Raw genomic sequence first — 13,465 nt, forward strand, 5'->3', positions numbered from 1 at the left:
TGAATCCAATTAGAAATAGTGGGCGTTACCTTCACATATGCTACGCGTGTAGTCAGAACATCTAGCACTCCTCACTCGTCTTTGTTCTCGCTCACCTTACGTCGCTGTATCAACACTTTCTACAAGAAAAGAAACCACACATACACATCGGTCATCAGTCACGTGATAGCGAAATGAGGCGGAGGTATCGTTTTCAAAGTGCAGTGTAGACAGGCCTTTGGTATTACTGGAGAAGCGAATCAAAGCCATGCTTTCTTTCTGAGCACATTACTGCAGCCAGCAGGCAACCAGAGGTGTACTATCTCGTCAGACATTTTCTATTGCCAGCATGCACTCTAGCCACCTCCGTTCCTCTTGTGACGTCACGGCGGGTACGCTTACGCGTCGATATCTTCACGAATGTAGCTTCAAAAATTAAACTTCTAATTTTTGGGGCATAAGAACGTTAAGAACAAACAAAAAATGCAATAAAATAATTTCTTGATTTTTTCATGTCAGTTACCCTTTAAGTAGGTTTGTCTAATTAAATGGATTGATATAGTGTTATATTGAGTACAATTGTAGTAGCTTTTGTAGTATGGATATGACCGGTGGATGCTTTTGCTGAAAAACTACTACTACTACTACTACTACTACTACTACTACTACAACACTATAAGTGACAGATATACGCACGCAGCAAAACAAACAATTAAAAGTCAGTTACTACTTTACTACTACTACTAACACACTACCACTACTACTACTTGAATAAACTACTACTACTACTACAAAAGCCACTACAACGGCCCTTAACACAACACTATATCAATCCATTCAATTAAACAAACCCACTTAAGTCAACGTCACAATCTACTTAGTGACTACTACTACTACTGCTTACCTCACTAAGTAGATTGTGACGTTGACTTAAGTGGGTTTGTTTAATTGAATGGATTGATATAGTGTTGTGTTGAGTGCCGTTGTAGTGGCTTTTGTAGTATGGGCATGACCGGTGGATGCTTTTGCTGAGTAATAAACTACTACTACTAGTACTAGTATTACTCAGCAAAAGCATCCACCGGTCATGCCCATACTACAAAAGCCACTACAACGGCACTCAACGCAACACTATATTACTACTACTACTAGTACTACTACTACTACTACTACGACTACTACTACTACTGAGAGAACTGGTGTATTTGAACAATCAAACGGCATCTGCTAACACACTACTACATACTACTACTGTATGTAAAAGCTTCCTCTATAGCAACAAGTTTCTAGGTTGTAACAACTTTGAGATAAACAGTCTTCTATAATCTACTTTCTGCTGCTTCCAGCAGAATGTTGAAGTCCCTTGAGGTTCTGTGAAGCTTGGACCTGCATCCTCGCAAACACATCACGCAGGCCCGAAGGAGTGCAAATGACAGTCGACATCTCAGCCAGTTGATAGTTGTGCTGTACTCGGTGTGGTGCTTTTCCGATAAAAGTGAGGCTAGTCTTTTCAAAAAAATAGACGTCAGTTTACTGCATCCTCCAGTGCATGCTAAAATGATTGGCGTGAACGATGAAAGCTCCACGTTATTAATTCGTTCCTCGTATCGCCTTTTCTTCTCTTGTTCCTGCCGTTTATATAATGACGGGATCTGCACTGATTTGTAGGATGAGGCATTAGGGTTGAAGACCCTGACGTCAAAGAAAGTTCGTTGGAAGTGCCCACCCCAAAATCCACTGACAGCAATATCAAGTCTGGCATTTTCGTCAGAGGTAGTACAGCGTTTTTGAAACACCTCGCCGTTGAGAGGTTGCAGAACGGGCTCTTTGTGTACATCGTGGCAAACCTCTGTCAACAAGTTGGTAAATAAATCGCGGACCTCGTTATGGCGGATGCTGGGGTATCCTCCTGTTGGACATGACAGAGAGTGATCTACTGAGAATTTAGATCCACATGGACATATGTCTGGGAGGTTGGACGGGTGCCAACCGTATCTGAGGCACAGGGCATCCCGAAACGCAGATTTGTGCAAAGTGAATCCGTGTTGCTCTAGTGGGATTGCGGTCAGCCAGCAGGAGGCACCCTTCTCACAGGCCAATTCAACTGAACGTTTCAATTCCACAGATAGATCATTGACAGTGATTTCAGAATGAGACTTTTGTGCTAGATGTTTTTGCTGGCGAATGCTAGCTTTCATAGAATTCTGCTTGGTAGGAACGTTATCCAGGTTTGTTTCTTGTTGCACAATTCGGTTGACCAGTGGCGCACAAATTAACTTTGAGTATTCCAGCTCACAAGTCAACGAACGTGGATCTACAATTCCAAGGCCGCCTAGTCGAGGTGGTAATGCAAAAAGCCTTCTCATCTTGTCTCCTGGAGTACTTCTATTGGTTATGGCGGGAATCAGTTTGGATCGTAACGCCTCCTCCAGAGGATTAAGGTATGCTGCAAAGTTTTCATTGGTTCTGAGTGCAAATTTCCAGCGTCCAATCAGACCCCGTGTGAATATCGAGTGAGCAGCTTGTGGTTGAGTTTGGGCAATGCAACTGAGTCGCTCTACTTGTAACTTCCAATTGGTCACCTTTTCTTGCAGGAAGTTATTGCAGAAATCTTTGTTTCCAATAGCAGCTCCAAGGTACTTTTGTCCTTCTGTAGTAATGTTGATATTGGTATTTTCAAAGAGATGTGTAGCTTTGTCAATATTTCCTGATTTCACTAGCAACCATGACTTTTTGGGATACTACTACTACTACTACTACTACTACTACTACTACTAAACGGCATCTGCTAACACACTACTGAGAAGATGTGGTGTATTTGAAACAATAGCAGACTACGTATACACAAACGGCAACCTACAGCGAATGGCAATAAACTATTACTACTACTAAACAATTACTGTCATATACAATAGTACAACTTTTACTACTACTATGTCATGTACAGTAAAGTCACTAAGCTGAGGAGGCCAGGTGCCCCTCAGACGTAGCCAGGAGAATATTGTTTTCCGGCCTGACGTAGCGTTTGCACCTGCTGCCCCTGATGCACATTATGGAAGCTCTTAGGAGTGCGAACCCGAGTCGACATCTTAGCCAGTTGATCACGCTACCGTATGGAGTGTCCTTTTTCTCAGATATCATTGAGGCCAGCTTTTTGGTAAATGACGTTGTAAGCTTGCTCATGCCACCAGTGCAAGAAAGGATAATAGGTGTAAAGGAAGCATTTTCTACTTTTCTCAGTCTTTCTTCATATTTCCTTTTCTTCTCTTGTTCCTGTCTTCTATAGCATGATGCAACTTCAAAACATGTGTACGAGGTGGCATTGGGGTTAAACACCCGGACATCAAAATATGTCTTCTCAAATCTTCCTCCCCAAAAACCTACTACTACTACTACTACTACTACTACTACTGTAAGAACTGGTGTATTTGAAATCAAACTCTATCATACAAACAAACAATTAAGCAAAGGTACTGTAAGCAACTATGCAAAACGATTACATTAAAGTTTATTATTAAACACATATTTAATTCTAAAACTCAACTACTGCAAGGTAATCTACTCTCTAACCAATCCATTCAGAAAAAGTAATTAATTAATTGATCATAAATAAAAAATCATGTCTTGCAGAAAGAAAGAGTATCAAGTTGAAATGACACGGCTTTGACATTAGTACAAAAGCAACCTTGCTTGTTAATACCAAAGGGTATCATTGTGCAAACATCACAAACAACAAAAAATACTGAAGTAGTAAAAGGCATAAATCAGCAACACTTAAAGAAGCACTTCACTGATCGACGTATGCGCAGTAGACGTTAAGGCCTTGGGCTGCGGACCAAACGCTTGCTGTGTTGCATGGCGCATTGTTTTGGTCTTGCTTTCCGAGGCCAACGACTAGGGCACACAAGAGATGGGTCTAGATGCTTCAGGCGACTCTAACAGTGAAACAGAACAAGTTACAGTTCATAAGCACCTCAGTCGTTCGTACATTGTACACTACACATGATCGTCTTGAGTGACTTGCAATCGCTCGGTCTTTCGCACTTTTCTCGTGTTTCTTTCTACAAATGGAGGCCATACTACAGTTCAAAAGGGCTTGAGTGATGTGAAAAACACACAGAAACGTGCATCACCGCACATAATCATGTGAACCAAAGTGCCTTCATTCTACACCCAAACCATTGCCATATGCATGCTTTCGCCGTCGATTAAAGGGAAGCCAGAAATGCAAAAGCACATTTTACTTTCACTATGCAAATATCAAAGTTTACACAAAGCGGTAAAACAAAACCTACACATAATGAACGTTATTTGAAGAAAACGTCTTGTACGATTTTGTTTTTTTGCGTGATCATAATGCTCAGCTATCAAGTTTGCTCTGAGATAGCACCAAACTTCCCAACTTGTAAAAAGACCAGAAATGTTTAGCTAGTACCCGTGCGTCAATCGGTGACGTGCTCCTTTAAGTGCATGTACTAACAAGGTATCAGCAGAAACAGCTCCCTAGTAATGCTACATCTCTACTAGACATTCACACACTTTCACATGATGGGGAAAACAGACACACACACCATATTGTTGCATTTAAAGAGCCGACCTTGAATACTAGCCGATCTCCAACAAAAGCCGAAAATCGAAGACCTTGTGCTGGGTACAAGGCAGTTACATTTAGAAGCTGAGCTCTTGTTAAAGATGCACAGCTCGGGCACATGCATGGTCAAGTGCAAGTGCGCGTGTGTCTGGTTCGTTCAATGACACCGACACTGATGACAAAGAAGCTAATGCTCTTGAAACCGGCATCTCGTGGTAGTCATTTCTATACCTAAATTAGTTAAGTAATGTGTTCAAATGGCATATAAGCCTGCCTTAAATACGAGCCTGAATTCCAATTCGGCTTATACAGAAATAATCACGAGTTCTATATGAATGATAGATTTGTCACACCTAAAAGGTATAATTCCCTCTTGGGGCAAACATAAAAACAACTAAGACACAAGACATACAGCTGACAGATTACAAAATACACCAGCTACAACAGACAGCACAGACTACAATATATCTATGCCATTCCTACATGCAACTTTTATCTACAGTTAATACAAATAGACCTCTCACTAAATAATTAACTGACTGTCCTGCTCTTTGCAAATATTTAAGCTTCATGTCATATATATGTGACAATATGGTAAACAGAAGTGCAAAAAGAAGACAGATAATATATAACACTAAAAAAGAGAGCCATGAGAATGTGTCTAGTACAGAAAGATACACCAACGACCTCATTCCTCAAAACTACAGCTGACAACACATACATAATATATTATCATATTATATCGTGGTTCCACAGCATAGGCAAATACTACAGAAATTCCTGGGAAACATTCAGTACTGAAAGACCAAACGTATGCCAACAGATAACCACAGCAAACTCATTCACAAACAGTGTTAGCAAAACTGTACCTGGACTCTTATGTTTCTTTTGAACAACTGGCGACCTGAGAGCTGTTTTAATAGCCTCTTCCAGAGATAGATCTAGAGAAATGTCCACCCAAAAAATTAGAAGAAACTACTCCCGGGAAATTCACACGAAATAATTCAGACCTCCTTCCAAATCATTGGGCATCAAATCATGAGAGTCAGCCAAAACTTCAACCAGAGTTGGTGGGCGCTTTCCATGCGGCTTGGAAGAAAGAGGAGGAGAACGCACTGGAGGCTCTAAATCATTGGGCATCGAATCCTGGGAGTCGGCTAAAACCTCAGCCAACGTGGGTTGGTGTGCAGCAACTGGCATGGGAACAGTTGGAAGAGAAGGTTTGACAGCGACAGTTGGAGGAGATGGCTTTCCAGCAAGCAACCCGGGAGACAATCGTTCTGGAGGAGCTGGAGACTGTGTCCTAGGCGCATTCTGATAGGAAACTGGTTCCCGCTCTTCTGTGGGTAGTGCAGGTTTAGGTGCAACGGTAGGTGGTAGAGGTTTCCGAGAAGACGGTTTTATGGATCCTGGTTTCTTTGCTATTGGAGGAGGCCTCGGTTTTACAGCTGGCTTTGGAGCTGTCGGAGTTTCCACATTCGTGCGTGGAACTGGCGATCGTTGTATACGAACGACTTCCACTTTATCTTCCTTTATGCTATCCACTCTGACTGGTTTCGGTGGGGGCTCACGAATGACAGGGCTTGGCACCTCGTTGCTACCGCTTGTAGATGGTGCCACTGACAAACTATCATCTCTCCTCGGTGGAGGTGGTGGAAACTTGTTACCCAAGTCACTACGCTCTTCCGATTGCTCGCAGTCAACGGCATCGTTCCGAAACTTATCCATTTGCTCGCGAGTCCTATGAAAACTATCTCTTCGATGAGGCGGCTCTGGTTTTTGTATCTCTTCTTTTACCGTGTGACAATGAGAACCTACACCAGATGGCTGGACGAACACACGTTGTTCACAGTTTGTCGGCTCCTCCTCAACTCTAGAACGATTCAAAAGGGAAGATTCCCAACCTCTTGGTGGGCGCCTTGGCTTTGGCGGTGCAACCTTCTGAGAACGAGTTTCTGGAAATTGCGGTGACGTCCTAGCGCTAGATTCTGATGACAACAACGGTGACACGACGTCTCGAGTTTCTTCCTCAGGCACAGGGATTACAACCAATTGCTCTTCGCGATCTGTAAGCAAATCAAGAAACGATCAAAACACTAGCAAACTGTAATAACGGTACGTACATCCGGGATTCGAAGTGATGAAGTCAAATCGCGTGCCACACTATCGCTAATGTAATGACAGAGGCGTGACAAGGCTAACAACACGTGTCAATCGCTAGGGACGTACAGTACGTACGTACACGTACCCATTTTTATTGTGGCACCATGCAAGAACCTGAACACATGTAACGTGCGCGCTGAAGTGCAGCTGCAAGGATTCTAAAAACACATGTGTCGTTCCGGTAAGAGCTGGGAAATGAGCACGCCCTGTTATGTATCTACGATTACGCGTTTGTATGTATTCACACAATACAACGGCCAAAAGACTTTCCTTGAGAATGCCAGACACTCCCAAATCAAGGGATTATTTATGACTAAATACAGCGGGTTCTTGACATAAGTACTTCACCTGCTGTTTGGCCTAGTCTCGCTATAGCAGCCATGAGTTTTCGAATATGACCTGCAAAAGAAATACACAGTTTCAAAAATTTGGTATATACGTGCGTATTGCATTTGCTTGGTTTTCTGCTTGTTTCTGCCACACTCTGCACCTGCTAAACAAGTTCAGTTTCTAAATTCATGTCATTTAATTAAAACATCAAGTGCATATAAGAAAGATCAAAACATTACAATATCAAACATCAGTCACCTTCCTCACACAATAGTACTACTCTAGTCTATGTTTACCAATTTGGCAAATGTCTATAATTTCGTAGCATCATATATCAAATCACTATTTCTGAATACTGTTAAATTTTAAGAATCAGAATAGCAAACAAATAGCTCATAATGAATGAATGAGTGAATGAATGAATTGGACAAACATGAAAACACTAAGACATATGAGACCTACAAGCTACAGACAACACAATTTACAATATAATTAACTAACATTAGAGCTATTCTGCATGGAAAACTCCTGTGAACCAACTGACATCTGTTACAAGGCACATGCAGCTTTAGCAATTAATGTAGCATGCAAAAGAGTTGGCCTGTTGTAATTATGTCAGTCATGTGACTATATGTGAAAAAGTTGACAGACAAGCAGACATGAGATAAATCAGACCGTTGCTGCTGCATGCCATCTTCACACACAAAATACACAGCTATCACAGACTGATTCCTTATAGTTACAGAGAACTGTAATACAATAATTCTTTTGCCTGCTAATATTAATGCAGACCTCTAATTGGAAGGTCAATCTTTTAGCTGAAACAGTCTCATGTAAAGTTTGCCTTAGTCTTACGTTTTGCCAGAATTGTAGCATGGTGTATGTATAGGTTCTGTGGTATGGACAGTATAAAGTACTGAGCGCATGCTGATGATTGACAAACAGCATGCTGTCAACCATGTGCAAGCTGAGAGCCATATGTGTAACTTAAACAAAATAATCTACACATAGGACCAGCACAATTTGCTATTCATTATGTGCTAACAGTTAATTTAACGCCATAATTCATTTATTAACCTTGTAGAGTAACTCCCATTTCCTTCAACTCATCTTCAGTAATATCAACAATGAAGTCAATGTCATCATATCCTTGCTGCAAGAATGCCTGTTCATACACAGATAATCCCAAAGACTTGAACCAATCAGAAATTGATGTCTACCAAACAGAAATATCAAAATACTGATATTGCTAATGTAAAACCATGCAGAAATACGTAGTTAGTAAATTATTTCAGGACAAACCAATGTTAAATTTTCCTTTCAATTTGCCATTTTGAGATAAAAGGTCGATCTAGCTAGCTTGCACAAATGCAATGATGTTTGTGAATGTGTTGGAATTGTGTTCTCACATTGCAAGTGGCATGTACGTGACAGTTAGTGTAGTAGGACATACACCATAGTTTTGTTTGACTGAAAGGTGCATCATTTATTGATCCTCTCTTAGTTGTGAAAAAGGAATAAGTATACTATTGCATATTAAAGTTTAGTACGTAGTACAATAAAATAATTTTTTATAAAGCAGTTTATACTGCAATTCAGAAATTAAGGCAGTAATTTTAATAAATGAAAACTTTTGAGTCACTCACCAAAGTCATTATTAGAAAGTTAACTATTTAATCATGTATAACAAAGCATATATTAATAATAGAGTTATCTATTAAACTCTTATGTTACAAACAAAGCTATTTGTCATGCAAAATGTTCCTAATACCTCATCTAGATTAAAAAGTCTTCCAATTTACGTGTATTATTAATGTTTCTTCATTGTGTTTTCATTTTCACATTTAATAACCTCCAACAGCATCAATCTGCATTGTTTTTAATGACACAATAATTTTTGAAATTAGGGGAATGCTTAAATTCTTAAGAAGCATTTCAGTTGAAGCCAAATTTCTTATACTCCTGTCAAATATTTCTGATTTGAATAGTGTCACAATACCAGTATTTACGATTGTACAACCACAACAAAGACATACTCACCAGTTTTGTTGATGGAAAAGCATCATGTAAAGCATCAGCAGTACTAGCAGAAAGATGCAAAAGCTTTTTCCGATGACCAGGCTTTTCAATTCCTAATGCAATCAAGTCCTTCGCATCAAGACAAACTAAAGTTTGACATAACAACAACCAAATCACTGTAGAACTAACCTTATCCGTAATTTCCACCAGATATGATGAATCATCATAGCCTGCAGCAACAAATGCTTCAGAATATTGCTGCAGGTTAAAAAGGGCAAGCCAGTCAATTATCGGCAAAGGGTTCGTAGGCATACTCATTCCAGGCTACAGAAATCAGAGATAGCATTCATCGTGTAAGAAAACTAGCTACTCCCAGATCATACAGGATTAATGGTATGAGTAGAAAACTTGACTTCGGGCTCAATCTCACATTTCACATTATTACCATTCGAAGAAAATGAAAGAGTGCCATCTATGCATATCAAGAATCATCACAAAAACAACCTCTCGTCCATGAATCAAGTACCTGTGCCGAGTACCATTACTTCGTACGGAGATACCTGCTTCTTTCCTGGTGGCTTCACAGATGTGTTTAGTTGAGGTTTCATAGGACTCTGTTGTGGGCTCGTTGTTGGACTTGGACTTTGTGAACGTTGGCTTGGTTGTGTTCCTTGTCTATGAGGGTGCATTGTCAAGTATTCAGAGTCCGATGAAGCTATTGTAGGTGATCGCCCAGTCAGTGCAACTGTCAAATTTAAAAATAACTTCAAGCTGTTACCTAGCAAACATTGATTCTTCTTACGATCCATCACTTCGTAGTCTTCTTCATACTCTTCAACACTCCTAGATATTGCAGGTTGAGGTCTCAATAAATCCTTAGTTTGAGCATTCAAACCAACATTCTCATACTTAGGTGTACCCTTACGAGATGCTACAACCAAACCATAAAGCATGAAAACAAGAATACTCAAAATAACATAAGGAGTTTCTACATATTCTGGTAGGTGGTACTGGTCTTGGTTTTGACACAGATAAAGACCTTTGACCAATACCCACATTCTCATATGGACGGTTTCTTGAACAAGATACAGAGCTTGAACGTCTTGGCATAGATTCCTCCTTGTTAGCAACTAAAAACTGCTGATCGCCAAAAGCTAATGGCACAGCTACATCAGCATATGATGTCTTAGGATGAGTTCGATGAACACAAGAATTCGTTTGTGGAAGATCCATTTGAGCATAAGTTAAGCCTTTCTTTGCTTGAAGCTTATGGTCCTGTTCCTGTGGCAATACAACTTCCTCATAAGGCTTAACCAAATTCTTCATTCTTCCTGTAGATACTTTCAACAAGTACAATTTCAAAACAGACTAACATGAAGCAAAACACCAATGCTAACCATTATCTTCAAATGTGTACTGGCCAGTAAATGATTGGTCCCGAATCACTATATAGCAGCAAAGTGAGACACCCATCAAAATGTCTTGATATTCTAACAATGACTTACAAAGTTTTGGCTTTCCTGTCATTGGTGTTTGTCCTAAGGTACCATAAGAATGCACCTCTTCATCATTCTCAAAAGAAACAGGCAATGGTGGTGAGGGCATGTCACTCATCTTTGGTTTCAGACAATCATAAATGGCTTCTGGTGATGAAGATGGTACAATAGGATCCACCAGGCCACCATTAGTTACAATCGCAGCAACACTACCAAGAGATTCTACAGCAGACAAAATGTACCATTCAATTGATACCAGGTAAGGCAAATACAGATACCTGGCCGCTTGATCAACAGAGTAACAGCATTCTCGGGAAAGAAACCAGTTCTCTTACTCTGCAATCACAGTAATTAATACGTTGGCAATACAAACCCCAAATTAAGTAGTACTAGTCAAAGTTGGATTACGTGTAATTTCAAAACTGTCTATGTACAGAGTTCTCCCAGAAATTATGCCCCATGGTAAGAACGACACCAGCCTGAACTTAATTAACAAGTCAAGACATTAAAAGAATAAACATTTCAAATGCAACCTGGCAACTAATACCCATGTAGCATATATTCCACATCACAACTACCTAAGATATATACCAAAGTACAGTAAATGTTATGGATCAATATAAGATGTTTTTCAAACTTCAATTTTATGGTTGCAAAGATTTGCCAGCTGTCAACAGCTAGATCAAAGTCAAAACTCAACAGTTCATGTCCTACATACAACAATTATTCTCATCACTTATGTAACATCTTTGCTATATTTATTGGTCTTCAAGCCCAAATCCAGTAATTTTTGAAAAAAGGATTCATCTGCTATACCAGACCTAAAGTGTCAACTATGTTATCTCTTTCAAAGAAATTACAGTGGAACTTCACTAATCCAAACCTCACTAATCCGAATTACTGTTAGCACCCTCCAACGCATACCCAGATCCCAAAGCCTTAGAAATTCCAAGGCAGCCTGATCCAGGTTATTACCGCATTAAAGTGATTATCTAGTTTTCATCAAATGTGCCTATCTGACTACTTTTAATCCTGACTGTCATAGTATTTAGAAGTATGTAGTCATTGCAGCTGCGTCATTTACCACACACTTGACATATGGAGACATCTGTAAATACGCCAATAGTCTGGGTGTCTGAGGTGAAGTCTGGACCCTGAGGCTATGCATTTGGTAATCCAACCACTTCATTAATCCGAAGAAGGCTTGGGAGAGGACTGTTCGGATTAGCAAGGTTCTACTGTATTTCTTACTAAAAGTTGACTACCAATCAGCTATAGTACACACATATGTAAAATAATGCAATCGCTTGTAGAATTAAAATAAACAAATCAGCAGCATTAATTTGTTATAAGTGGTCCATTGTGTTTTTGGTGTGCATAGTCTAGAGACAGTCAGTCTGCAAACAGAGAAGGTTCAAAGACCCTATTGCTCCTATCGACATCATCGATTATAAATGACACTGTCCGTCTGTACCGTCTGAGGTCAAGAATGGGGATTTCAAATTTGGTGGAGATCCACTGCATCATGCTAGAGAAATTCGCACGCGAGTGGAGGCGAGTTTGATCAACAAGAAACCAGGTCGTCCCAAGACAGCTCGGAAAGACGACAATACCTTCACTGTCCATCTTGATTGAATCGGCATGCGTGAAGTTACAATAGGTGACATCACAGTGAACAGCCTTCCGATGACATCACAAACTACAGACAACGCAGTGAAGCATAACTACAAGGCACAGAGCACCATGAATGGCAGCAGTTGCTATTCTACAGTGTTAAAAGATCGCGTGCCAAATCAGGAGCGCAGAAGTGCAGCAGTTTGCAAGCGCATAGAGAACAAACTTTTTGGTGATGTCACAATCTACCGAAACAAATGCCAGCACACAGAGAAGCACAATCCACCGCCACCGTGAAGAATACCAGTTACTCCTCGAAAGTAGAGATGGTCGCTTGCTACAGGAGAAGGGGGAAAGGAAAGGCGGTTTGCAAGCACAGAGGTAAACAAAGATTCAAACTGGCTGCACCCATGGGACGTGCATACTTGAATTTAGTCTATGATCCAAACCTGAAAGCCCTCTTCAACGTGACCATTGTTGCACCCCTCGTCCGACTTTAATTGTTTGCTTCTAAAATGTTGGTAGACTCATATTGAAGAGAAATATGAATGTTGCTCTTTAAAAATTTTTGTCCCAAGTTAGAAATTTTGAAGACTTTTCAATTGTGCACCTACGATCTGTACTACGAGGACATGTTGCACATGTACTAGCTATTCTTTTCAGTGTTTATCACGTGATAGACAGTAGTTTGTGTAACAAAATGTAAAATCTAATTGGTAAGTTCCATTGGAAACGTGAAGCGATGTCAGCCTGATGTAGGAAATTACTAAACCGATAAGTTCCAACATGTAAAGATCCTTACTCCGAGGCCAAGTTGCACGATAGTAGCGATTCTTTCCGTTTTCATCGCGTGATAGACAATTGTTCACGTAACAAAATGTAAAATATAATTAGAAAGTTTGATTAGGAATGTGAAGAGATGTCAGCCTGATATAGGAAATCACTAATCCGGTACGTTCCACAGCACTGATGTAATGTTAGAGAGTACGTACTTTTACTAGAAGTACGTGGGAACGTCAGATGTAAGCACAGAACAAATAGGTTATTAAATATGATGTAATGGAAGCGTTTACAGGCTGGATCCGATGTACATAGTAGTGTCATGTAGATTTACTGATTGTAAACGCATGCACTCAGCATCTAAAAATGACATCATTTACGTAACTAGACAGACTGGAAGAGTACAATGTAGCGTCAGACGTATAGTAATGGAAGTGCACTCAGCATTTTAGGTTAAATTAGAACTGATGTCACTAGAAGTACACGTACCTCC

General features: G+C 40.1%; 2 protein-coding genes across 4 annotated transcripts; both read right to left on the minus strand.

Moving 5' to 3' along the window:
- Positions 1–11,107, minus strand: LOC134184554 (caskin-1-like). Of its 3 annotated transcripts, none has more exons than XM_062652281.1 (15): positions 10,857–11,107; positions 10,588–10,800; positions 10,480–10,527; positions 10,075–10,422; positions 9,861–10,013; positions 9,609–9,797; positions 9,466–9,554; positions 9,272–9,406; positions 9,104–9,211; positions 8,141–8,279; positions 7,082–7,132; positions 5,581–6,636; positions 5,440–5,511; positions 3,980–4,040; positions 3,890–3,914 (listed from the first exon to the last, which is right to left on the minus strand). In XM_062652281.1, exons 2-15 carry the CDS (start codon positions 10,694–10,696, stop codon positions 3,905–3,907), a joined length of 2,568 nt encoding a protein of 855 aa, XP_062508265.1. In that variant the 5' UTR covers positions 10,697–10,800; positions 10,857–11,107; the 3' UTR covers positions 3,890–3,904. The 3 variants fall into 3 exon arrangements, with proteins under 3 accessions (XP_062508266.1, XP_062508265.1, XP_062508263.1); XM_062652279.1 differs by having other exon boundaries at positions 9,609–9,827; positions 9,885–10,013; positions 10,857–11,106; XM_062652282.1 differs by lacking the exons at positions 3,890–3,914; positions 3,980–4,040 and adding an exon at positions 1–119 and having other exon boundaries at positions 9,609–9,827; positions 9,885–10,013; positions 10,857–11,105.
- On the minus strand, positions 1,064–2,711 carry LOC134184530 (uncharacterized). Its single transcript, XM_062652246.1, has one exon. It carries the CDS (start codon positions 2,343–2,345, stop codon positions 1,299–1,301), a length of 1,047 nt encoding a protein of 348 aa, XP_062508230.1. The 5' UTR covers positions 2,346–2,711; the 3' UTR covers positions 1,064–1,298.
- Positions 11,108–13,465: the final 2,358 nt, after the last annotated feature.

Source organism: Corticium candelabrum, chromosome 9, assembly GCF_963422355.1.
Source record: "Corticium candelabrum chromosome 9, ooCorCand1.1, whole genome shotgun sequence".
Taxonomy (NCBI): Eukaryota; Metazoa; Porifera; class Homoscleromorpha; order Homosclerophorida; family Plakinidae; genus Corticium; species Corticium candelabrum.